The sequence below is a fragment of the Pyrus communis genome, chromosome 11, assembly GCF_041283825.1.
Source record: "Pyrus communis isolate YQ-2024b chromosome 11, ASM4128382v1, whole genome shotgun sequence".
In the NCBI taxonomy this organism is placed as follows: Eukaryota; Viridiplantae; Streptophyta; class Magnoliopsida; order Rosales; family Rosaceae; genus Pyrus; species Pyrus communis.
In genome coordinates, this window is record NC_142575.1 from 6486896 (window position 1) to 6513900 (window position 27005).

General features: G+C 34.7%; 1 protein-coding gene across 3 annotated transcripts in view; it reads right to left on the bottom strand.

Moving 5' to 3' along the window:
• LOC137742066 (scarecrow-like protein 34) overlaps window positions 1–25823 on the bottom strand; it is a 60647-nt gene extending 34824 nt beyond the window's left edge. The window contains exons 1-2 of one of the 3 annotated variants that reach the window (XM_068481811.2): window positions 22855–25823; window positions 22181–22697 (exon numbers count right to left, since the gene is read on the bottom strand). In XM_068481811.2, coding sequence (XP_068337912.2) covers window positions 22931–25348 — 2418 coding nt within the window. In that variant the 5' untranslated portion in view covers window positions 25349–25823 and the 3' untranslated portion in view covers window positions 22181–22697; window positions 22855–22930. Of the gene's footprint in view, window positions 1–22180; window positions 22698–22854 lie in introns of those variants that run through there. The other 2 variants (XM_088680134.1, XM_088680135.1) reach the window with 2 other exon arrangements.
• Window positions 25824–27005: the final 1182 nt, after the last annotated feature.

The following is a 27005-nucleotide window of genomic DNA, read 5'->3' on the forward strand; positions in this document are numbered from 1 at the left end:
CTTTGTCGTACTAGTAATAGCATAGGACAGAGCCTCAGGTTACTTATCCACATCATTTTTTACTTTATGCACGAGAATAGCTTATATGGAATGAGTTCACCCCCACCATAACGTTCCAGTTCAAGTTTCTTTTTACGTGTCATCGTTAGAAAATGGCATATAACAAAATAATATGTAGGAGATTCACTATTAATATTCTTGTAGTGCTTACTTTTTTAAGGATTTTTTAACATTGTCTCTATATCCATAAAATTCTTGAAATATTTTCGACAGTAAGACTATATATTATGGTCGGATCATCTTTTTTAATATATCCCTATATAGATTTTCATTTTTATATTATTTTCAAAGATATATGGCTCATTTGGAAATACTTTTAAAATGATTTAGGCCGCTTTTAGATAAAATATTTTCGAGTTTCAAAAGCACTTGAAGTGCTTTCTAATGTGTTTCTTCTAGAAAGCACTTTAAGTGATTTTTCAAGAATTACTTGTTTTTCATTAAGAATCAATTCCGAAAACATTTACATCAAAAATGATTTTAGCCATTTTACAACACATTTCCAAACGAGCTCATAAAGTTTCATTTACTAATGGGTTCGAACTCCGCTGACTCTCTAATCTAACTTTTAATCTAACAAACTTATCGTTTGACAAGAAAAAAAGTTAATAAATCATTTTTGGCACAAGGAAAATTAATACATCATTTTGACGAGCCTCTTCAATCTTAGCACGCTCTTTATGAGTACTTGGATGGGGGTCAAATTCCCATTATGTCTGCCTCCCCGTGAAGTTGTTACACTACTACAAAAAACATTTTGCGTGACGAAATAAGTTTGTTGCGCAAAGTACAATTTCGTCGTGCAAAATCTTGTGTGACGAAATTTTGGTTGCGCATGGTTCGTCTCACAAAGCTCGTGACGATAGGGTTTGCGCAACGAAAATTAATCTTCGTCGCGCAAAGCTACCTTGCACGACAAATTAGTTTGTCATGCAAAATATCTTTGTGCGACCAAGTAGTTTGTCACAAAAAGTAGCTTCGCGTGATGAAGCAGTTTGTCGCGCAAATATACTTTACACGATGAAGATAACATTGCGCAAAGCTTTGCGCGACGAAATATTTTGTCACACAAGGTTTTTTGTTTATGCAACGAAATATTTGGTAGCACAAGATTTTTCGAATTTTTACTTTTTTTAATTTAACTTAATTGTATGATTTTATTTTTTTTAATCACTTTAATTTAAATTGACATATTCAAAATAAAATTACATATGAAAAATAGTGATCAAATTATCCAATATATATAATATATTCAAAATGTACGCATAAATTAACAGGGTAAAATAATAAAATCCTAATACAAGTCTATGCGGTGGTAGTCGCGGGGAATATGTTTCGATAGCGTCCTAATCTTCAACTTTAGCCGTCAAAGTCTCGACGATTCCCTACAAAAAAAAATATATATGGTCAAATAACAAAATAATAACAAAAAATTGGAATAATCTCCCCTAAAATTGGTATACCCCAAATCCAACCCCAAACTCCATTCCTCATCCTATACTCGACCCCAAACCCCGCACCAAAAACATATACTAATGAAAAAAATTAAAATTTGGGGAGAATGTACCTTTTGGCAAGATTGAGAGTGAGTGAGAATGAGAGGGAGGTGGAGTGAGTGTGAAAGAATTAGAGGAGATAGTGAGAGAGAGATGAGAGAGTGAGTGAGAGTGAGAGATAGTAAAGAGAGAGAAGAGAGATTAAGTGAGAGGAGTGAGTGTGAGAGAGAGGATTGGATTTGGGGAAAGGGAAAGAGAAAGGAGAGGTAAGAGTAGAGAAAGACATTGAGAAAATTGTGGAGGAGTTATTTTGGTTTTAAAAACCATATCACTTTGCGCGATGAAGGATATGAGTTTGCGCGATGAAATATTGGTCACGCAAAGTCTAAAATAAAAAAAAATCCCATGTCCCATTTTTTTGCCCGCCCAAATTTTTAGAGTTTTGCGCAACAAAGTGTTGGTCACGCAAAGTTTTGCGTGACCACTTGAATAAAATTTTAAAAAAAAATTCCCGCGTCCCATTTTTGGTGGCCGCCCAAATTTTTAGAGTTTGGTCACGCTTAGTTTTGTGTGACAAAAAATTGGTCTCGCAAGGTCTTAAAAAAAAATCCCTCGTCCCATTTTTGACTCCTGGCCAAATTAAAGGATTTTGCGCAACGAATTATTGGTTCGTTGTGCAAATTTATAAAAATAATTTTTATAAATAATAAAATTTACTGAAAACATGACTTTGCTCCCTTCAAATTCAATTTTTTTTTTTTTACATAAAACACACAATAATATATTTTTCTAACAAAAACCCGATCAGCACTACAATAATAAATTTAAAGCTACTTAGTTAATATATATATACCATTCAATTTCTTAAGTGTTATACTTAGAAAATAAATAAATTTAAAGCTACTTAATATATATATATATATACACACACACACCATTCAACGATCCAACTGTCAAACTTGTTTATACATACTTCGAGATCATATACGCCAAAAATTACAAAAAACAAAGATCAAGTAACGGACAAAACTTTTTAACGGTTATAAATAAAAAATCACGATTTAACGGTTATTTTAACTTCGATTTTGATGATTTTTTTACAGCTACACTCCTTGATCCTATATGAATACAATGACTAAATTCGATCTTCAATTTAAAATATTTACACTAGTGGATTAATGAAAGTATAAATAAACTATAAGTGTTAGTGAATCTATTGTTTTGATGGGATACGCATTCTACGAAACTGGTTTCAACAATCCAACCGTCAAACTTGTTTGTATATATTTCGAGATCACATACGCCAAAAATCACAAAAAAAAAAAAAAAAAAAACATTCAAAGATCAAGTAACGGGACAAAACTTTTTGACGGTTATAAACGAAAAATCACGATTTAACGGTTATTGTAACTCTGATTTTGATGATTTTCAGCTACACTCCTTGACCCTTTATGAATACAATGACTGAAGATCTTCAATTTAAAATATTTACACTAGTGGATACCACAAAATCTTATGTTATACTTAATGAAAATATAAATAAACTCTTTATGTGTTAGTGAATCTATTGTTTTGATGGGATATGCATTCTACCAAATTAGTTCAACGATCCAACCGTCAAACTTGTTTTTATATACTTCAAGATCATATACACTAAAAATCACAAGAAACAAACATTCAGAGATCAAGTAACGAGACAAAACTTTTTTACAGTTATAAAAGAAAAATCACGATTTAACGGTTATTTTAACTCCGATTTTGATGATTTTTTTACAGCTACACTCCTTGACCCTATATGAATACAATGACTAAATACGATCTTCAATTTAAAATATTTACACTAGTGGATACCACAAAATCTTATGTTATACTTAGTGAAAATATAAATAAACTCTTAAGTATTAGTGAATTAATTGTTGATGGGATACGCATGCTGCGAAACTAGTTTCAACGATCCAACCGTCAAACTTGTTTGTATACACTTCGAGATTATATACACCAAAAATCACAAAGAACAAACATTCATATATCAAGTAACAAGACAAAACTTTTCGATGGTTATAAACGAAAAATCACGATTTAACAGTTATTTCAACTCTGATTTTGATGATTTTTTACAGTTACACTCCTTGACCCTATATGAATACAATGAACTAATTTGATTGTCAATTTAAAATGTATTTTTCTAACAAAAATCCGATCCAACTACAATAATATATTTTTCTAACAAAAACCCGATCCAAACTACAATAATAAATTTAAAGCTACTTAATAAATAAATAAATATACCATTCAATTTCTTAAGTGTTATGCGTACGAAATAAAAAATGAAAATAAATTGGTTTAGGCGACAAAATATTTGAATTACGTTGCGCAAAGATTTAAACAAATAATGTTTTTATGTTATTTATTTTTTAAAGACTTTGCGCGACGAAGTTTAAATTTTCGTCATGCAAAGTCACTTTGGAGGACTATATATTTTTCGTCACGTAAGACTTTGCACAACAAAGCTTAGAATTTCGTCGCACAAAGTTTCGTCGCGCAAGATTTTGCATGACGAAGTCTAATGTTTCGTTGCGCAAAGTCATTTTGTGCGACGATGTGTTTTTCGTCACACAAGATTTTGCGTGATGAAGTTTAATGTTTCATCGCGCAAAGGTTTTTTTTGTTTTTACTAGTGTTTGTGCTGAACAAAAATGGGTCATTTTCAGCCTCCACATTTTGTTCCTTAGTTCTCCAATGCATGCAAAGAAACAACCATATACACATACAATCTCTACAACAAAAGAGGGCAGAAGTCACTGTCCTTTTCAAACGCAAACAATGGCAGTCAATGAAACTTATTATGCACGACATGATTAAATGATTTAGATAGCCTTGTCGTACTAGTACTAGCATAGGACAGAGCCTCAGGTTACTTATGCACATTATTTTTCACTTTCTGCACAAGAATGACTTATATGGAATGAGTTCATCCCCACCCGTAACGTCTCAGTTCAAATTTCTTTTCACGTGTCATCATTAGAAAATGGCATATAACAAAATAATATGTGGGAGATTCACTATTAATATTCTTGTAGTGTTTACTCTTTTAAGGATTCTTTCAACATTGTCTCTGTATCCATAAAATTCTTGAAATACTTTCGACAGTAAGATTATATATTATGGTTGGATCATCTTTTTTATTATATCCCTACATAGATTTTCATTTTTATATTATTTTCAAAGATATATGGCTTATTTGAAAATATTTTTAAAATGACTTAAACAACTTTTAGATAAAATATTTTCAAGTTTTACAAAACACTTGAAGTGCTTTCTTACGTGTTTCTTCTAAAAAGCACTTTAAGTGTCTTTTTCAAGAATTGCTTTCATTTTCATTAAGAATAAATTCCAAAAATGTTTTTAGTCATTTTACAAAACATTTCCAAACGGGCTCATAAAGTTTCATTTACCATTGGATTCGAACTCCACTAGCTCTCTAATCTAACAATCTTATCGTTTGACAAGAAAATAAAATTAATACATCATTTTTGGCACAAAGAAAATTAATACATCATTTTGACGAGCCTCTTCAATCTCAGCACGCTCTTGCCTTGAGGAGTACCTGCATAGGGGTCAAACTCCCATGTCTGCCTCCCCGTGAAATTGTTTGTGCTGAACAAAAATGGGTCATTTTCACCCTCCCCAATTTTCAGCCTCCACATTTTCTTCCTTTGTTCTCCAATGCATGCAAACAAACAACTATATACACATACAATCCCTACAACAAAAGAGGGCAGAAGTCACTGTCATTTTCAAACGCAACAAATGGCAGTCAATGAAACTTATTATCCACGACATGATTAAATAATTTATCGTGTTTTCTTCCTTTGTTCTCCAATGCATGCAAACAAACAACTATATACACATACAATCCCTACAACAAAAGAGGGCAGAAGTCACTGTCATTTTCAAACGCAACAAATGGCAGTCAATGAAACTTATTATCCACGACATGATTAAATAATTTATCGAACTAGTACTAGCATACACTACTACAATGTTAGCTTTAGGTGGCGGATCGATATTAAAAAAATCATGTCGGTTATATCCGATATAAAGTCCTGACGGATATTTAATGGTGGATATCAAAAAAATATTGTCGGTTGCGCTTATAACCGACAAAAATTGATTATTTTATTATTTTACTTTCTGGCGGTTATTATTTTAGTATTCTGACGGTTATAACCGACATAAATGAAAATTTTATTATTTTAATATGTTATATTTATTAAAAATAAATAAATAAACACTTATTTTAAAAAAAAAATTTCACTCATGACCCTAAAATCTAATGAACCCAATTCCCACGAGCCATAAATTTTCTGAGAGAATAATAACAGCAGACTGCAATTTGAAACTCTATCATTTTTGTAATAAGGATTATGCTCCCTCACAGGCAAGGAACAAGATACAAAGAAATTCAAACAATTTTTTTTCAATGCATCACAAAGCATATTGTCTAACACATAAACATACATGAACATGTGGTGTACTCTATCATGTCTGATTTTAATATTTTCAAATGTTATATTGATTAAAAATAAACACATGCTTTAAATATTTTTTTCTTATATAATCGGAGCTGTAAAAAATCATTAAAATCTTTAAAATTGTGATTTTTCATTAAAATCGGGTCGAGGAGTGTAGCTGCAAAAAAAATCATTAAAATCGGAGCTAAAATAACCGTTAAATTGTGATTTTTCATTTATAACCGTCGAAAACTTTTGTTCCGTTGCGTAATCTCTGAATGTTTGTTTTTTTACAATTTTTTATGTATGCAATCTCGAAGTGTGTACAAATAAGTTTTATGGTTGGATCGTTGAAAAAGTTTCGTAGAATGCATATCGCATCAAAACGGTAGATTAAACAAACACTTAAGAGTTAATATTATACTTCCATCAAGTATAAAGTAAGATTTGTGGTATCCACTAGTGTAAATATTTTAAATTGAAAATTAAATTTATTCATTGCATTCTTATTGACACATTACGGCTCAGGGCGGATCACTTCCCGAGCCCGCTCTACCACTGTAGCACAATATTGTCCGCTTTGGGTTTACCATTCCCTCACGGTTTTATTTTTGGAAACTCACGAGCAACTTCCCAGTGGGTCACCCATCATGAGATTGCTCTAGCCCCCTTCTCGCTTAACTTCGGAGTTCCTACGGAACCTGAAGCCAGTGAGCTCCCAAAAGGCCTCGTGCTAGGTAGGGATATGAATATACATATAAGGATCACTCCCATGGGCGATGTGGGATGTCACAATCCCGGCCCAGGCGGGACCACTTCCTGGGCCTGACTCCACCGCCGTAGCACAATATTGTCCGCTTTGGGCTTATCATTCCCTCATGGTTTTGTTTTTGGAAACTCACGAGCAACTTCTCAGTGGGTCACCCATCATGGCATTGCTCTAGCCCCCTTCTCGCTTAACTTCGAAGTTCCTACAGAATCCGAAGCCAGTGAGCTCCCAAAAGGCTTCGTGCTAGGTAGGGATAGGAATATACATACAAGGATGATTCCCTTGGGCGATGTGGGATGTCACACTTATAGGGTCGAGGAGTGTAGCTATAAAAAATCATCAAAATCGAAGCTAAAATAACCATTAAATTGTGATATTTCGTTTATAACCATCGAAAACTTTTGTTCCGTTACCTAATATTTGAATGTTTGTTTTTTTGCAATTTTTTACGTATGCAATCTCGGAGTGTGTAAAAATAAGTTTGACGGTTGGATCGTTGAAAAACGTTTCGTAGAATGCGTATCGCATCAAAACAGTAGATTAACCAAACACTTACAGTTAATGTTATACTTCCCCATCAAGTATAAAGTAAGATTTTGTAGTATCCACTAGTGTAAATATTTTAAATTGAAGATCGAATTCGTTAATGCATTCTTATAGGGTTGACGAGTGTAGCTGTAAAAAAATCATCAACATCGGAGCAAAAATAACCGTTAAATTGTGATTTTTCGTTTTTAACCGTCGAAAATTTTCGTTTTGTTACCTAATCTCTGAATGTTTGCTTTTTGTGATTTTTTACACATGCGATCTCGGAGTGTGTACAAACAAATTTGACGGTTAGATCATTGGAAAAAGTTTCATAGAATGTGTATCGCGTCAAAACGGTAGATTAAATAAACACTTAAGAGTTAATGTTATACTTCCATTAAGTATAAAATAAGATTTTGTGGTATCCACTAGTGTAAATATTTTAAATTGAAGATCCAATTTATTCATTGCATTCTTATAGGGTCGAGGAGTGTAGCTGTAAAAAATCATTAAAATCGGAGCTAAAATAACCGTTAAATTGTGATTTTTTATTTATAACCGTCGAAAACTTTTGTTCTTTACGTAATCTCTGAATGTTTGTTTTTTACGATTCTTTATGTATGCAATGCCGGAGTGTGTACAAATAAGTTTGACGGTTAGATCATTTAAAAAAGTTTCATAGAATGTATATCATGTCAAAACGGTAGATTAAATAAACACTTAAGAGTTCATGTTATACTTCCATTAAGTATAAAATAAGATTTTGTGGTATCCACTAATGTAAATATTTTAAAATGAAAATCAAATTTATTCATTGCATTCTTATAGGGTTGACGAGTGTAACTGTAAAAAATCATCAAAATCGGAGCTAAAATAACCGTTAAATTATGATTTTTCGTTTATAACCGTCGAAAACTTTTGTTTTGTTACCTAATCTTTGAATGTTTGCTTTTTGTGATTTTTTACGTATGCGATCTCGGAGTGTGTACAAATAAGTTTGATGGTTAAATCATTGAAAAAAGTTTCGTAAAATGCATATCGCATCAAAACGGTAGATTATACAAACACTAAGAGTTAATATTATACTTCCATTAAGTATAAAATAAGATTTTGTGGTATCCACTAGTGTAAATATTTTAAATTGAAGATCGAATTCGTTCATTGGATTCTTATAGGATTCTTTCAACATTGTCTCTATATCCATAAAATTCTTGAAATATTTTCGACAGAAGATTATATATTATGGTTGGATCACTTTTTAATATATCCCTATATAGATTTTCATTTTTATATTATTTTCAAAGATATATAACTCATTTGGAAATATTTTTAAATGCCTTAGACCATTTTTTGAGAAAATATATATTATCGAGTTTCAAAAGCACTTAAAGTGTTTTCGTATGTGTTTCTTCTAGAAAGCACTTTAAGTTCTTTTTCAAGAATTACTTGCATTTTCATTAAGAATCAATTCCAAAAACATTTACACCAAAAATGCTTTTAGCCATTTTACAAAATATTTCCAAACGAGCTTATAAAGTTTCATTTACTAATGGATTCAAACTCCACTAGCTCTCTAATCTAACAAACTTATCGTTTGACAAGAAAAAAAAAATTAATACATCATTTTTGGCACAAAGAACGTACAGTATCGGTTACTCACTTGAATGGATAATTAGGCGTGCAAGTAACCAATTGCGTGAAACCACTGGAATAGATAATTGTGCATCCAAGCACCCAAGTACACGATAAATGTGTCCATTAATATGATTGGTTTGTCCTTGAAAAAACAAAGGCTTTTTTTTATTAGCACTCCACATAATGTTGAATGCATCTCACATTAAAATTTAATTTAAGTGGCTTATGTAACCTACTATGTAAATACAATTTCAACCTTATAAGATTTAAAGAAAATAAGAAATTTCTAAATACACCCCAAATTACTTTTAACGTATTATTTATCTTCTTCAACTATTAAAACCCCTCTCACCCTCCACTCCATTGTTGAATAAAATTCTAACCATTGAAACTGTAAACACATTGATTGAGAAAAAATTTAACAAATGGAACATGATATCAATATTTCGAGAGCTTCACATGAGGTGAATTTTCATATTTGTCATTGTTTTAATTATTCAACGACATCGGTAATTATTTAAGCCTGCTTTTACTGTCCATACTACCCAATTTCATAGGAGGCCAACCCAACAATGCCTTTTCCGTTCTTATTCATCTTCTGGGGTTTACTTTTGCTCTGTTAGGTTCCTCCCAATTGCCATTTTTTAGCCGAAATCCTTTTTTGTTCGCAAAAGGCTTAAGAGACACAGAAAAGGAGATTGGTTGTGATTACCCAATGAAATTCAAGCTCAACAAATTGGATTGTAGACTTCTCTTTTTAGAGAATGTTAGGGTTTTAATCCCAAGTCAATTTAATTTATAAAAATTGAAAATGAGTATCATAAGATTTGAAGAATGTGGGGTGGTGTATGTGGAAAATATTAGGTGTATGAGAATGTGGGGTGTAAGGGTATTACGAGAAAGTATGTGGGGTGTATTAAGATAATTTTTAATTGAAAAAGCAAATATAAGGTATATTAAGTATGTGGGTTTAATCAACAATATGTGGAGTGTTAATAGAATAAGCCAGAAAAAATATTAATGGTTTCTCAGAAAAATTGTTTCTCTGTTAATTAATTTTCTGTTAAGCTTTAGTCTTCATTCAGATAAGATAATATGCTATATTTCTTTTACCAACTTCACAGGGTAGCTCAATCTGTTACTCCTTGTGAAAGATGGGTTCAATCCATTCCAATTTTTTGCAGAATTTTAGAGCATGTTTGGTATATATCCTACCCAAAAACTTTGATTGTTTCTAAAAATAATTTTCAAATAACATCACTTAAACAGTTTTCTTTTAAGTCTCAAAATTTCATAAATATGTTTGGTTGAATTTTTAAAAATAATTTTTTTTAGTTTGAATTCAAACTTCCTTTAACAAAAATTGGAGGAGAGAAATAATTGGGAAGGAGAAAAGAGAGAGGAAATAGTTGGCAAGGAGAGAGAAAGACAAGGAGAGGACGAGAAGGATAGGGAGAGAGCAAAAAATTATGGTGAGAAAGGAGTGAGAAGAAAGAGAGTGATGAGAGACAGAGACAAGACAAAAGCTAAAGAGAGAGAAGACAAGGTCTGACGTGGGAAGAGAAGAAAGAGAGGGTTGGGAGAGAAAAAAAGAGAAGGTTAGGAAGGAGCAAAAGAAAATGTTGAGGAGAGAGCAAGAAAAGTCTAAAAACTCACTTTTAGTGTTTTTAAGAAATAGCCGATATTTTTAAGTTAGTTTTGAATCCAATTTTTAAAAGGAGTCCTACCAAACAATAATTCAAAGCCTCAAACTCAAAAAGTGTATTTAAGTTAATAAAGTTGAACTTAAGTAGGATACCAAACAAGCCCTTAACAACTCAAATGGGTTTAAGGATTGCTCGAAAGGGACTCGAAGAAATGGTCAAGTCTGCTTGGATATTGTTTTAAAAGGCGAAGGCATTGACGAGTGTTTCATGAATAGCCCTACCTAAACGAAAGCCTTGAGATGTGACCTAGTATTTCTTGTTAGAAGAAGGGTTTAGTTTTCCAAATATCCCCTTTCTTAAGTTTCCAAAAATTTGACTTTTTGATAACTTGTTGATAATCGAAATTTAGAAAATGACAGCCAAGCATGCTCCTATGGTAGTAGAAGAAGGGTTTAGTTTTTCAAATATCTCCTTTCTAAAGTTTCCAAAAAGAGACTAACTTGTTGAATAATAGAAAATTTCTTAAGTTTCCAAAAAAAGACTTTTTGATAACTTGTTGAATAATAGAAAATGACAGCTTTATACTATATATCTTATCCAATTCTTAGTTATCATTTATGGCTCATTCTATTAACACCTCACATATTGTTGATTAAACCCCACATACTTAATACACTTCATATTTGTTTTTTCAATTAAAAATTATCTTAATACACCCCACATACTTTCTTATAATACCCTTACACCCCACATTCTCGTACACCTAATATTTTCCACATACACCCCACATTCTTCAAATCTTATAATACTCATTTTCAATTTTTATAAATTAAATTGACTTGGGATTAAAACCTAACATTCTCTAAAAAGAGAAGTCTACAATCCAATTTGTTGAGCTTGAGTTTCATTGGGTCATCACAACCAATCTCCTTTCTCTTAAGCCTTTTGCTAAAAAATGGCAACTAGGAGGAACCTAACAGAGCAAAAGTAAACCCTAGAAGATGAATAAGAACAGAAAAGGCATTGCTGGGTTGGCCTCCTATGAAATTGGGTAGTATGGAAAGTAAAAGCAGACTTAAATAATTACCGATGTCGTTGAATAATTAAAACAATGACAAATATGAAAATTTACCTCATGTGAAGCTCCCGAAATATTGATATCGTGTTCCATTCATTAAATTTTTTCTCAATCAACGTGTTTATAGTTTCAATAGTTAGAATTTTATTCAACAATGGAGTGGAGGGTGAGAGCGGTTTTAATAGTTGAAGAAGATAAATAATACGTTAAAAGTAATTTGGGGTGTATTTAGAAATTTCTTATTTTCTTTAAATCTCATAAGGTTGAAATTGTCATTACATAGTAGGTTACATAAGCCTCTTAAATTAAATTTTAATGTGAGGTGCATTCAACATTATGTGGGGTGCTAATAAAAAAAGCCTAATTTATTTGTTATATTGTGAGAATTATGATATTTTGAATTGAATTTTTAATGTAAGACTTTCAACTTCCTTTGGGAAAAAGGGTGACCAAATGGATGAATTTTGGAGTAATTTTAATTGGAGAACGTATGTGAGTCGCTTAGCTTGATCATGTCAAAATATCATATTTTTCTATCAAGTGATTATTTTCTAGCAATTAAATAAATGAGCAATGCGCGATGTTAGAAAGCGACTTTTTTGGCTTCATTGTAATTTTTGGAACCTAAGATGACCTCTTTTGGGTTTAGGCCTTTCTGGAGAAGTGTTCAGATTATTCCTAGCTTCAAAATGAGCTATGATAAGCCAGATTTGGAGGAGATTTGGATCCAAAACGTGACTGTACAGATTCTGGGCAGATTTCATCAGTTTGGGACTATGTTTCCTAGTTTTTTTAAATTTATTTACTTTCCTAGTTTTATTGTAAAACTTTTTCTAGGAATGATTTTATTTTCTAGTAGTATAAACAAGGCTATTTAGCCATTAGGTTTAAGAACGCATCAATTTGGAGAACTTGGCTAGGCTTTGACGATTTGTATTCTTCTTTCAAGGTGCTTTCTATCCTTTTTCTAATTTCAATAAAATTCATTTTGTTTTATGACTGTTCGTAACTAATTTTTCTTTGCTAGGGCGAGGCCACGAGTTTTAGCATGAATATGTAGTCTTTATTCAATTGCTTATGATGTTATGCACGCTTACTTTAAATTGTTAATCACTGTGTTTAAACTGTTTCTATGTCTTAATGATTAGCTACCATTATGATGTTTAGATAAGTAATCGGATGCAATTCGGTCGGAATATCACCGGAAGATTGAGTATTGCTTCTTGTGATTGATAATGGTAATTTCACCTAAGGTGAATATCACGCTCTTAAGGGTTGCATGGTTTTTCAAAATGTTTTCATGTAACTTAATGAGTCTTGCATGCTTACATTTGATTAGAGTATCACTGATGGATTGCATATTAGATATATGTTCTTACTTAAATATCATGAGGATAATATGCATTAGGAAAACCTAACCTTCAAAGTTGCATGTGTAATTCATATGTAATTAGTAAAATTACATAAGATTGTTAAGGTGACAGCTGAACCCTAGGCTTTTACAATTTGGTTTTAAAAACATTTTCTTTTGTTTTGTTTACTTTGCTAACTTATTTAATCACTTTAATTTTTTTTTTTTTAATATTTTAGGTCATAAAATCAACCCTTTCCAAACTTTGTTTTCAAGTAATTAATTAAGATTTGATTTTTACATAAATTCTTCATTCAATCCATGTGGAGAACGACCTTACTAGAGCCGACTATACTACGATTACCTTGTACTCTTACAAGTATTTTTAAGTGTTTTTATCCCTACTTTTGCATGTGGTAAAGATCCTATCAAAAAATTGGCATCGTTGCCGGGAATTTTTTTAAATAATTTGTGCTTATCATATTATTAGTTAATTATTTTTGTACCTAACTTTTATTTACTTGATTTTTTTTTTTTTTTTTAGGTTACAACTTGTTGATTTTGAGAGCAGTGCAACGATGGAATTTGTACCTTATCCTGGATTCGATGTACAACTAGGAGGATCACCTTTATGGGTCACATCTGCAGAATGGGGTTTTATGGAATTAAACCTACAATTTGTGCACTTTGTTGTTTGAAGACCCGTGAAATTTTGCAGTGCCCTGAAAAAGAATATTTTCCTGAGTTTGTCCAAAAGCATATCAACATGAGAATTGACTCAAAAAGGCATTGGAAAAATCCCTATGCAGAATTCTACACTCCAAGTTTGAAAAAGCATCTTGAGCAGTATTTTGCGCAGCCTAATGTGCCACACAAGCTTTCGATGGAGGCCGAACTCTCTAAATTGTTGGAATCAACTAAGTTGTACTTTGAAATAACCAACCAAGGATTTCAGATTCAAGCATTAAACTGTGGGAAAAACTATGATTGTGAAATCCCGTTCTTGGATTTCACTATTGTAATTTACGTATTTCGTATTCGTGGTATTTTATAGTATTTTTGCGAATTTAAATTAATTTTTTATTTTAATTACTTAAGTACAAAGTTTGAATTTTTGAAAAATAATTATTTATAATTCGTAGACCTTCGGGGGTCACTCTTAATGTTTTCGAATTGAGCTCGACACCACAAGCACATAGGCAAAGGACGTTCATGAATTGAAATGAGGAATGAGAAGTTACGGACGTTAGAAGTTTCTTAAATAAAATAAGGAATTAATATTTTTGGGGTTCCAATTACTTTGGAAAGGGACCAATTAGAAGAGAAAAGAAAAGAAAAGAAAGAAAAAAAAAAGATTAGAAGCTGCCAGATAGAAGTAAGAGAGAAGGAAAATGAGAGTTGCGGGAGAGAAAGGATGGGGGAAAGGACCAATGAGAAAGGGAAGGAAGGAGGGAAAAGGAGGGAGAGGAGAAGCATGGAATTGCCTCGACCCATTTTGCTGCTTCCCAACCTGACGAAAACAAGGGTTTCCGATGCATTTCCAGGCCAAAATCTGGTGAATTACACCAATTAAACACCTAAGAAATACCCCAAAATCTTCCCTCTTCCATTTTCATCAAAAATCTGATATCAATTTGGTCATATTTCGCGAGAATTGAAGCCAAGGGCTTCGTGGGGTGCATTGCGGCGATTCGCCGTTTCTGAAAGGTATTCCAGTGATTATCACCACCAAAATTTTTCCCTTAGACCCAGAAGCAAACCCCAAACAAGTATGGGCTCAGTGGAGTTGATAATTTGATGAATTGAAGCACACCATTTCAAAGGTTTTCGGCAAATCGGCGTGGTTTTTAGGCGTTTCCTAGCCGAATTGGACTTTGGACCAGGTATGAAAAATATTCCTCTCTTTGAGTTGTACATTTTTACAAAATTTGGTGAATTTTAGAGTTGGTCGGAATTTGGGGTTTTTGTTCACCGGAAACCGCAACTTGCGGCGGCACGTGGCCTGTGGGCCGACACTACCTTTTTAAGTTAAATTTGATTTTCTAATTTCAAATTTGATAGCCGTTGATATAGTTCAATAGTTTGAACTTAGTATGGAATATTAAACCACTTGACCCTTTTATGATTCGACTATCCGACCGTTGAATCGTCACCAAACTCTAATGCATTATAGTGCATAATATTTAAGGATCTTAGGAACTTACAGATCGGGAATCCGATGTATGGATCTTCCCAAATTGAATTTCTAAGTTTGTTAGATCAAATGTCGACCGCCACGTAATTTTAGCAATTGGTGGAGATCTGACTGTTTGATCATTCCAAAATTTTAGAATACTGTTCTAGATGGTTAATGAGACTCTTGAGAAATTACGGATCAAAAATATGATAGGCGGATCTTCCGGATTAGATTACTAGGGTTGTGGACCCCACCGTTGATTGAAAGTTGACTTTTGGTAAACATGTTTAGAATCATTTTTTTAAATACTAAATTTGTACTATTATAGACTAAATGAAGTCTAGTGGGCCTACGTTGGTTAGTGAGTGACTATAATATGGGTGATTTCTATTGAATTGTTATTTTTGCTTTAGCCATTGATCTATGTTTATTAATTGTGATTCGACTGTAGCTTGGAAATGTTTATGATATGTGGTTTGAATTGTATGATTGGTATAATGTGTATGAATGTGGGAACACCGGATCACTTAAACTTGGTGACCCGTCCCGGTTCCCATCACCTTCTTCGGTGGTTTTCGTCAGTTTTTCCGACGAACCATGTCAAACCACCCTTGGGAAAACACTCCATGGCCTTCCCTCTACCCATTTCACCCCAAAATTTGATGAAATTTGACCTTAGAAATTGTGAAACTGCACGGGTGGGGTACGACCGGGTTTGTGGTGGCAATCCATCAAACCTGAAGAAAACTCCCACCACCACCACCATCAATGGACTCCCCTCACCCTCAGGAACAAAGGCCAGGCCTTGGTTAGGGAGGCCGATCACTGGAATTGACAGATCGAGGTTCACCTCTTTTCAGGGTTTTCGACGTTTCGAGGCCTTTTCCAGCCACTTCCCTGCCAAACTAGGTTCGGCTTAGGTATGAAAAATGTTCCTCTCCTTGAGTTGTACATTCCTGCAAAATTTAGTATTTTTTTGTGATAGTTGAATTTTCTCGCGAGTCAGGGCGACCAACCGCCACCCGCAGTGGTGAATGTGGCGGCGCATGGCCAGTGAGCCGACACTGTCTTTTTATGTGAATGTCAATATTCTAAATGTGAATTTCAATATTCTAAGTACGTATTTGATATCCATTTGGCATGTTTCGATTATTAACACTAATGTTGGATATTTCAGTTAATAGAATATTTTTCGGAACTGAATTTGAAATTTAAATGTGAACTACGAATGGCTTGATCCCTCTGAAGGGTACATAGGTAGTCTAACGAGAAGTTAGATGCAGCCATACAATAAACGAGGTTAATTAATCGAGTTTTGACCTCTTGTTGGGAAATTAAAGTGAAGAGGAGAAATTGGTGTTAAACTAAAAATATAAACGTATGTTTTTTTATAAGTAAATTTAGTGGTAGACTTTTATGAGTAATTAAGGAACTTTTAATGAAAGAATAATGTGTAATGATATCAAATTAAACAAGACTTTGAATTGGGCCTATCATCGGAACTATTTCCTGAAAATAAATATTTCGAGGGCAGGGTGTTAGACCATCAGCCTAGTCCATCAAATTTAAAGAAAATTAGGGTCAGTTTCGTGAAAGCCAAATTTCTCGTAGAGAAATTTTGCCAGTGCAGAGGTTGTGGGTATTAAATACAACGTTCAAGTTAATTCGACAGAGACGTAAGCCTCGCTGGAAGGGACCCAATTGGATTACAAAGATTCATTCACATAGAAGTGCTGATATGAAGAATTCAGCAACTGAATTTAAATGCATAATTGATAAAAAATCAACACATTATGTACTTACTGTCGCCTTACGATGCTGCTAAGGAGTGGTTGATTCTAAAAGAACAAGTGACGTGATCAACGACGTCCTTCCAATCCATCTATCTATAGACTTTAACTAAAGCGCTTATTATGAGGCAACCCAATTTTTTCTAACGTTTTTCTTTTTATTTTCGTGCTTTTATTTCAATTACAAAAATAAAGTTGCAGCGGCCTGGGTTTCGTTTCAGGCAGGGAGGAGATGAAAAGAATGCAGCTGCTAGCACGCTCGGGTTTGTGAAATGAAGATTGAAGCTGCTAAATCAGCTTTTATAGATGCTGTTGCGAGAGTTTGACACACGTGTGCAGAAGGGTCCACGTATGGCAGATCAAGTTTCATGCACGTGTTTGCTCACAGATACATCAGTAGAGACATGCAAGCACACACAAGTACAGATTCATGAGCATGCAGAAATCATATTCATAGAGATAAATCACAGAGATGCAGCACAGAATTTCACAGATATTCATTAGCATGAATGCACGTATTCCTTAGTCTTTTCTCATTTATTTTGTTTTTCTGCTAACTCTTTTTTGTTTTAGTTATTTTCTCTTTAATTTTCTTTTCATGTTATTTTAGTTCAGGTTGTTTTTATCGACTATATTCTTTTTGTCGCTTTCTTTATTTTTATTTATTTTCCACACTTTGAGGACAAAGTTCCGTTTAAGTTTGGGGCTGGGAAAGTATAAATTTTAGGTTTTTAATTTTTGAGTTAGTAAATCTATATATTATTTTAAACTTTAGAACAAATGGACATGGTGAATGTTAATTCCACAATAAAGTCTTTTCTATTTATTGTTACTTAGACACTAATTCATGAGTTATACTTTGAAAATTTGCACATGCACACCAACATGGTTTGTGGGGAGTGAGATTGAAACTCTTACATTTCGTCTGAGTTAATTTTAATTTTTGTTCTAAATAAAGTTTTAGCTTTTGTTATAAATAATTGTTATCAATAAATTAATAATTGTTCTACTGAGACTTTGCTTAGTAACCGGGCCAATCTTGCATGATCAATAGTGATTCTCGCATCAAAAGGTTGAGTCTTGGCATGGGGAAGAGTGGTTAGTTGATTTCGTAGCATTTTCAGTTTGAGTTAGTAAGTCCTTAGGGGTGTTCTAACCTAGTGCCCTAAAGCCTTTTGGCTGGGAAGTCATTGACCTAAAACTCGTTACATGAGTTAAATCAAAAGCTTAATGAAACTAGCATTGCACGACCATCACTATTGCTAAAAAAAGGAGAAAAAAATGATAAACAAAAAACTGAGAAAAGGTGAAAAGAAAAAAGGAAAAAATTTGTGTTTGAAGTTTGAATATGTTTGAATAAAAACAACAAGAGGTAGGGATTTTAGTCGAGTCTCCTTAATTTTGTTGGTTCATTTTACACCAAAGGAAGTTCATGAATTCTTTTCTAATTGATTATAAATAGCTTGGACCCTATGGTGGGATTAGTTGGAACTTTCTGAAAGATGTTCAAATTTTTGTTTTTTATGATTGGCAACTTGAAGGTGAAAATTGTCTTAGCCAGTTTTGTTTAAGTTTTAGTTTGTAAACTTTAGTTTTTGTTTTCTAGTTTTGTTTTGCTTGAGGACAAGTAAAAAGCTAAGTTTGGGGGTATTTTGATGAGTAGATTTTATACTATATATTTTACCTAATTCTTAGTTATAATTTATTTGTTATTTTGTGAGAATTTTGATAATTTGAATTGTATTTTCAACAGCCAAGCAGGCGCCTATGGTGAAGAAATTCTTAGGTCGGCCACTCGGACCACACAAGGCATGCGGCACTTCTCACGAGTCAAAAATACAACGGGATCCGCAGATACTGTCCCTGCGAAGTTGGTTCCACTCGGTTGCCTGATGCCATATGCAGCCACCGCACAGAACAATGGCTCTGACAGAACAAATTGAAATACTCTTGTCCTACCAAAACCTACCTACATAAATACAATACACCTTACCACACACGCAACAAGATAATAACGAAGCCAAGCATTTGCATGTTTCTGTAATTTTTCATTACCAAAATGAAGAACGGAAGACGAGAACTTGTGAACAACACAACTGCTTGATCAATAAACCACAAAAAAAAAAAAGGAAAATAAAACAAATTCCACAATTCTACTTCTTGATACATCTGACAGAACAAACACACAAGTCTAAGATCCGAAAAAGATTGTACAAAGATTAAGAACGGAAAATCCTCCATATTGCAACTACTGATAGAAAAAAAAGTTCCGACCAGCGTGTGTAACAACAGCTCTTCGTCACAACAGAAGTTCAGAGTTTGTTCCATCTCTTTATTCTATCTGACTAATGTCCATAGTCCTGCAACCGACTGCATGTACATAACTATACATCATACTAGCTGGAGAGCCGTTCAACCAATATCATCTATCATGACCAAATGATTTACTTCCATTTTTATTAAGGATCGATTTCAAAAATATTTACATCAAAAACGCTTTCAGCCATTTTAAAAACATTTCGAAACGAGCTCGTAAAGTTCATTTACTAATGAGTTTTACACAATCTTAGAATCAAATTAATACATCATTTTTGGCACAAGGAACAGACATCCGTTACTCACTTGAATGGGTAATTATGCGTGCAAGTATCCAAGTGCACACGCAATAAACGTGTCCATTAATATGATTGGTCTCTCAAAAAAAATTGTTGCTCTCTTTAGTAAGATGGAGATGAGTGCAGGCAACAGCTTAATTAATTTTCTGTTAAGCTTTAATTTTCTATCAGATAAGATAATATGCTATATTTCTTTTACCAACTTCACATGGTAGCTCAATCTGTTACTCCTAGTGAAAGGTGGGTCCAATCCATTCCAATTTGTACAGAATTTTAACGACTCGAAAGGGTTTAAGCATCGCTCGAAAGGGACTCGAATTGTTCTAAATCATGAGAAAAAATGGTCAAATCTATCTGGGTCTATGCGTGGCTAAGGGGTTTGTGTGTGAAATACAATGTTTTAAAAGGCAAAGGCACCAAATGGGTAGAAAATTTATCAAACTCATGAACTGGAAAAATGAAAAAAAAAATTGCAAAACCCTAATTAATCATCCTACATATATGAACAATAATAAAGAAAATAAAATTGTGTTTTGCTTACGTAATGGTGATTTTTCCGTAGATATTAGGGAGACTTTTGCCAACAATCTCATCCAAGCATTACATACCCCATCGGCAAATTAAGAAGATATTTCATTGTTTTTGTTATTGGCTTAAAGTCTGCAGGTAGTTTGTTTTACAACTAGTTTTTTTTTTTTTTTTTTTTTTTGTCAAACGATAGATTTATTAGATTAGGGAGCCGACGGGGTTTAAACTCATGTCGTGGTGCAAGAGCAACACTCCTCTCCACAAATAGTTAGGGTTTCTTCCATTTTTAAAATTTATTTTTATATTTTATGTTTTTTCAGTCTTATTTTTTGTCATTAATCTCTATTAATTAATAAAACACTCATTGTCAACCAAAATTACCAGTTTAACCCTCTAATTAAAACAAAACATGAATAAGAAATATGAGGCAGAAATGTAATTTCACACAACCAAATTTTGCTTTTTTTTTTTCAATACGTCACCTACATGTGATGTTAAAATACCTTCAATATTTATTAAAAAAAATTAATTTAAAAAAAAAAACCAAAAACAAAAACCTCTCACTCCCCCCACATTCTCTCTCTCTCTCTCTCTCTCTCTCTCTCTCTCTCATTTTCCAAAAAAATGTGTTCATACACACAAAGTGTATAGGCAAATGCTAGTATTAGTTAAAATCCCCATAAGCATCCATGTCATTTCATAAATAAATAAGAACCCTTTGATGCTATAAAATCTAAAGGCTACAAGGAAGTGTAAAAATATTTGTAAGATATGTAGAGTCTTAAAAGGAAAGAAAAAAAAAATATAACATAACGTCTTTTTAATAAAAGAATATATTGCCACTTAGTACTATAGTCTAACGATATTCCTCTTTACTTGTAAATGAGAGGCCTTAGGTTCGATTCTCGTCAAATGTATGCTAGCCCATTGTGAGGCTTAGCGCCGTAGCCCAATCCCTCACCCTCTTAGGGCTAGTTTAGTAGTATTGTGCTTTAAAAATAAATAAATTGTTATGTTATGTTGTGAGATTAAATAGCTTAAAAATATGTAAAAACGGTTTTAACAAAAATAAAAATAGTGTCTGAGTATTTGGTAACTTTTAGACAAACTGCTGTGAATATGTTAAAGACTAAAAAATAATAATATTTAATGTCAAATATTAAATTGTCAAAGAAAATAATGTAAGGGCAATAATTGCAATTTTATAAAATTGTGGGGGGTATACTTGTCATTTAAAAATTTATTAAATGGACTGATTAGTATGAATCTAAAATATATGGTACATATGTCAAATTATGGAGAAACTCTAAGGTCCGCAAGTCGGACCAACTCACCCCTACAGACCCAGACACAAAAACCTTCCCTTTACCTCATCCCCTATTTTGTCATGTTAACCTGGACCACTTTTGATCCATCACTCTCTCACACCACCCCCAATCCAGGTGCCGTACACAAGAACATCTCTTAATTGTGACTTGTTTGCAAAGGAGGAATGACCTAGTATTTCTCGTTAGAAGAAGGTTTTAGTTTTCCAAATATCCCCTTTCTTAAATTTCCCAAAAAAGACACTTTGATAATTTGTTGAATAATAGAAAGGGGTGTGATATCCACACACCCCTTTTTATTTCTTCCACACATTTTTAGTTTTCGACTGTCGAATCAGATGAACTGAAAAAAATCAACAGACAGAAATTAACAAGGGTGTGTGAGAAGTAACCCCTAATAGAAAATAACAGCCAAGCAGGCTCCTATGGTGAAGAAATTCTTAGGTCCGGACAATCGGACCACACAAGGCATGTGGCACTTCTCACAAGTCACAAATACAACGGGATCCCCAGATGCCAGATTACGGTCCCTGCGAAGTTGGTTCCACTCGGTTGTCTGATGCCATATGCAGCCTCCGCACAGAATGATGGCTCTGACAGAACAAATTGAATACTATGTCCTATCAAAACCTACAAACATATATACAAGATCATAACGAAGCAAAGCACTTGCAAGTTGCATATCTCTGTAATTTTTCATTACCAAAATGAAGAACGGAAGACGAGAACTTGTGAGCAACACAGTTAATTGATCAATAAACCAAAAAAAAAAAAAAAGGCCTTCTACTTGTTGATACATCTGATAGAACAAACACAAAAGTCTAAGATCCAAAAAAGATTGTACAAAGATTAAGAACAGAAAATCCCCGACATTGCAACTACTGACGGAAAAATGTTCCGACCGACATGTGTAACAACAGCTCTTCGTCACAACAGAAGTTCATATAGCTTGTTCCATCTCTTTATTCTGTCTGACTAATGTCCATAGTTCTGCAACCGACTGCATGTACATAACTATATATCATACCAGCAGGAGAGGCGTTCAACCATCATCTACCATGACCAATACGCCTTCAGCCATCGTATGCATCGATCAAAAGCCAAAAAGATAATTTAGTAAATATCTAATGAGAAACACCACTCTATTGTTAAGGTTCTTCTTCGAGAAGGAATTACCACAAATGACCTGAAAAAACATTAAAAATATGAATAAGCCTTTTTCTAACTTGCTGGGTGGGTCGAATAACTCAACCCTCACAAGGATGAACTCCGACTAGTATATGCATGTGTATTAGAGTACAACGTGGATAACCAGAATACTCAAATATGAAATGAAATAGTACCTCTGCTTTAGTTTGTTGATCATCCTTTCTATCGCAATTCTCAAAGAAGTTCAAACAAGCATGTTCTACAAGATTCCTACGCTGGCACCCAACAAGAAGAAGCATGCACAATTCGGCCCTTCCATCCTTGAAGCATCCAATCACTATCTTGATCAACTACAAAATCTTTGTGGTACCATGCCTTCACCTTATCCTTAAGAATCTTCACTAAATCTTGGTCCAATTGCAACGGCTGTAAACCAGCCCTCATGCATCGAACCTGCCACTGCTTATATGTCTCAGGCCTCTCAACCCTCTCTACGCCCTCACATGCTATTACATTCATAGCTTCCCTGCCATAGAACTCACTCTCAAACCCCAACCTCTCTTCATTGTCACGGGGTATATTAATATCAAATGCATCATACAAGGAAGAGTAGTGGAAGAGAGCCTCCCGGAATCGAGTGACAAAGAAAGGCGCATTGTAGGAACCATTGATAATAGAGTGGACAAAAATATCTGGTTTCATCTTTCTGATTAGATTTAGAACAGCATCCCTTGGACAGTTCTCTTCAACAGTCTCATCAAGTAGGTTCTTGAACCGTAACATACAGTTCACAGCAAGCACCTCGTTCCTTTCAGTCTTGAGGTCCGCCAGTTGGATGGATTCCCAATTTTGTGAAGCTACGGCATTGTACTCAAAAGGTACACCAAAACGCTCACAATATCTTCCCAAGCGACGTCCAGTCTCTTCAATCCACTCTGCTGGACGAAACCCGGGTTGGGGAACCTCTATTCCAGTAATGCGTAGCTTCGGAGGTCCACCATGTCTCTTTGAAAGATGCTGGATGAGGATTGGCCACTGGAAACCATACAGGATACCAAAATCGACAATATGAAGGGTTGTTGCTTTCTCGGCCATCTTCAAAATCATCTTGTTTTTGAAGAGCATACACATTCTCTTGAAAGGGCAAGCTGAAAGATGGACTTGGTAAGATTTCAAAACATCAACAGCTGATGACCTTTTGGCAAGGGACGTATAAAACTTTTGGGTTCCGGTGCCAGTACCAGCCATACGAGCCTCAAGACCATTCGCAAAGAAGTGAGCCAACCTTTGACATCCATCACCGTTAGGAGAAGCATGCTGCCTAACCTGCTTTAACAGTTCACTAGTGGTCCTAAAATCATTGGTAGACACAGCTTGTGCACATAAAATCAGGAGGTTCCGCAAATCCACAGTTTCCTTCTTCTTTCCTTGTTTCTTACCACGAGCCTTCCCTCCATTACCATTAGATCCTTGTGGCTGTCCACTTGGCTGCAAGGTCTTGCTTGCTTCATTCTTAAAAGCAACACTATCACACTGAGATTCATTATTTCCGCCAGTAGACAGCAACACCTTGTCAAACATTTCAGACAATTCACTCTCTTCAGTCTTTTCTTTATAAACTGCAGACTGCTTGCTACTCCTCCCTTCTTCAAGATCAACATCTTCCCGCTCGCGATTCTTTCTTCCCTTTGACCCATTAGGTGACTTCTTCCTCTCACTCTTTTCTTTCTTGACAGTAACTATCGGCACATTTGCTTTCACTTCTGGAGACACTGTGTTGCTTTCCAGATCAACAAGCAGCTGAGTGCTTTTCGGAAGGAATTTACTAGCTTCCTCTAACCCTCTCTGGAATTGCAAGATAGAATCACTGTCTGTAAATATATTCTGAGCCACAAACTCTTCTGCAGAGGAGCCCTGCAGCATATCACCAACATGCTGCCCATCACCGACACTAGTCATGCGATTTTCCAGAGGAACAGACAACTGTGAACTGGAATGTGAATTAAACTGGAAGGGGCTGTCATTGGGAAGGGAAGTTTGTGGAAAAGAAGGTTTTTGCTCTCCCGAATCACCAACCCATTGAGGATCAATGGAATTGCTAGTACCAGGACTAGAACTCCTATTACTACCACTACAATCACTACAATTCCCAGAAATATTACCATCAGGACTCTCAACATTCGGATTGATATGAAGGGGTTGCTGATTGGGTGAAAAGGGGTACTGTTGACCAAGAACATCATAGAACGATTTCTCAGTCACACGAAGACCCAACGGATCAAAGAACATGCATGGCTTTTTCTCTATGTTCTCTTCCAAAAGAATCTGGTTTGCGTATTTGAAAATAGCTTCAGAGAAATCACTGTCATCGGAGGAACTGTCTGCTCCTCCGACGCTCACAGTCGTAGGCAGAGACAATGAACCTCCATCAGGTGGACTCAAACTCTTGGATGGAACAAATGACTCTCCACTTGTGGTCAAACTAACTTCAGGAACAATATTACCCTGTTCGAAATCGGGTGGAAGGGAAAATTGATTGTCCATAAAGTTAAGATCTGGAGAGAACTGGTTAAATTGGTATTCATTTGTGAGATTTGAGAATTGAGTTAAATCGGGTGAGAAGGCTAGATCATCAATACTGAAACCATTCAAGTAATCAGGACTTCCATTGACAGTTGGATGATCCATAACGATCACAGAAAAACACAATACCTGGGTACAATTCTAAACTCTAAAACCCTCTAAAACTTACGATTCTACACACAAAAGAGATGAAATTTAAAGATTTAATCTCACAGACAAATTCAGAAGGAACAAAGCATGCCAGCAAGAACAAATCAGAAGCAAAACCGAAAAACCTCAAAAACCCATCAGAGTTTTTGCAGATTTATTGCACAGGAAGCAAAGGTTTTGAAGTGGAAGGCTCTAAGAACAAGCAAAGATCGAACCTTTACTGAATAGGATGACAGAGAACAACATGAACAGAAAAGTACTGGCGTACCTTGAAGAAAAACGTTGAAACTTGAAAACAAAAGGCGGCGATCTCAGGTTCGGGGAACCAAACTAACAGCGCCGGTGAGGTTTTCTGATATTTATAAGCGTGTGGGGGCGAGCGGCGTCACGAACTTTCTTGGAGGAGCATCGCATGTGTCAGTCAGAGAGAGCCCTGAACTATTTTTGCAACCGGGTGGATCGGTATGTGAATTAGTCATGCACGTGTTTGACTTTGCAACCATAGACATGGTCCCACTCTGGCCATTGTTTTTCTGTCGGTAATCTCTGTCCTTTTCTTTTGTTCTATCATGTATCGTTTGGTATGCAGACGAGACAGGACGGAACGGAATGGGACAGGACGGAACAGAACGGAGCGGGAGCAAAGATGCCCTCAGATGGAAACAAGGAGGAAGAAGAAGGAGACGGAAAGGTTATAATTTTGTGTTCCACGGATGTGGAACGAGTCGTTCTAGGAGGGTGAGGTGGAACGAAAATTCACCCAAAACTCGTCCCGTGGAACAGCTCGTTCCACCCGTTTTAGATGCACCAAACGTGGGACGGAACGCCTTGTCCCACTCTATTCCGTCCCGTCCCACGTACCGTTAACCGTTTTAGATGCACCAAACGTGGGACGGAACGCCTTGTCCCACTCTATTCCGTCCCGTCCCACGTACCAAACGGTAACTCAGTGGTACAGAAGATGGTAATGGGACATGAAGAGTGGAAGATTCTTGAAATAATGCACTTGACAGTTTACACTGAATAACTTTGCTTACTTTTGAGTGATTGGATCAGTTTTAAAATTATTATCTAACTAATTATAATAAATTGATTTGGTTTAGTTTGTTTGAACTAAATTTCTGACAAAGTTAAATTAATGTGAATGATTTGGATATATGTACATGGTCGTTTTCTTTGTAGGAACCAATTCCAACATAAGACGAATTTGAACTCAAAGTTGACTTGAACTGAAGAAAATACACACAATCAATAAAAAATTAAATTCGCGCTTCAATATCAACATAACAATTGTTACTTATACATATCGTCAAAAAATCCACATAACATGATTGATCTAGAAAGCTACAAAGTATGTTGAAACAAATCCATCAAAACAAAAGCCCTAAACATAAGACCAAGAATACCACTTGCTTTCATGAGGAGCAAATATTGTTGTTAATAACCGGATAGACATTGGCACTAAGGTAGAAATCAACACCAAAATCAAAAGTAGCATCCCAGATACCGCAATACCAACCGTATCAAATGATAATTCAAAAAATACATTTGGAAAGAGAACAGAGAGGGAAGGTGAGGATTGCTCGACTCATAAGCTATAAGCTCATTCAAA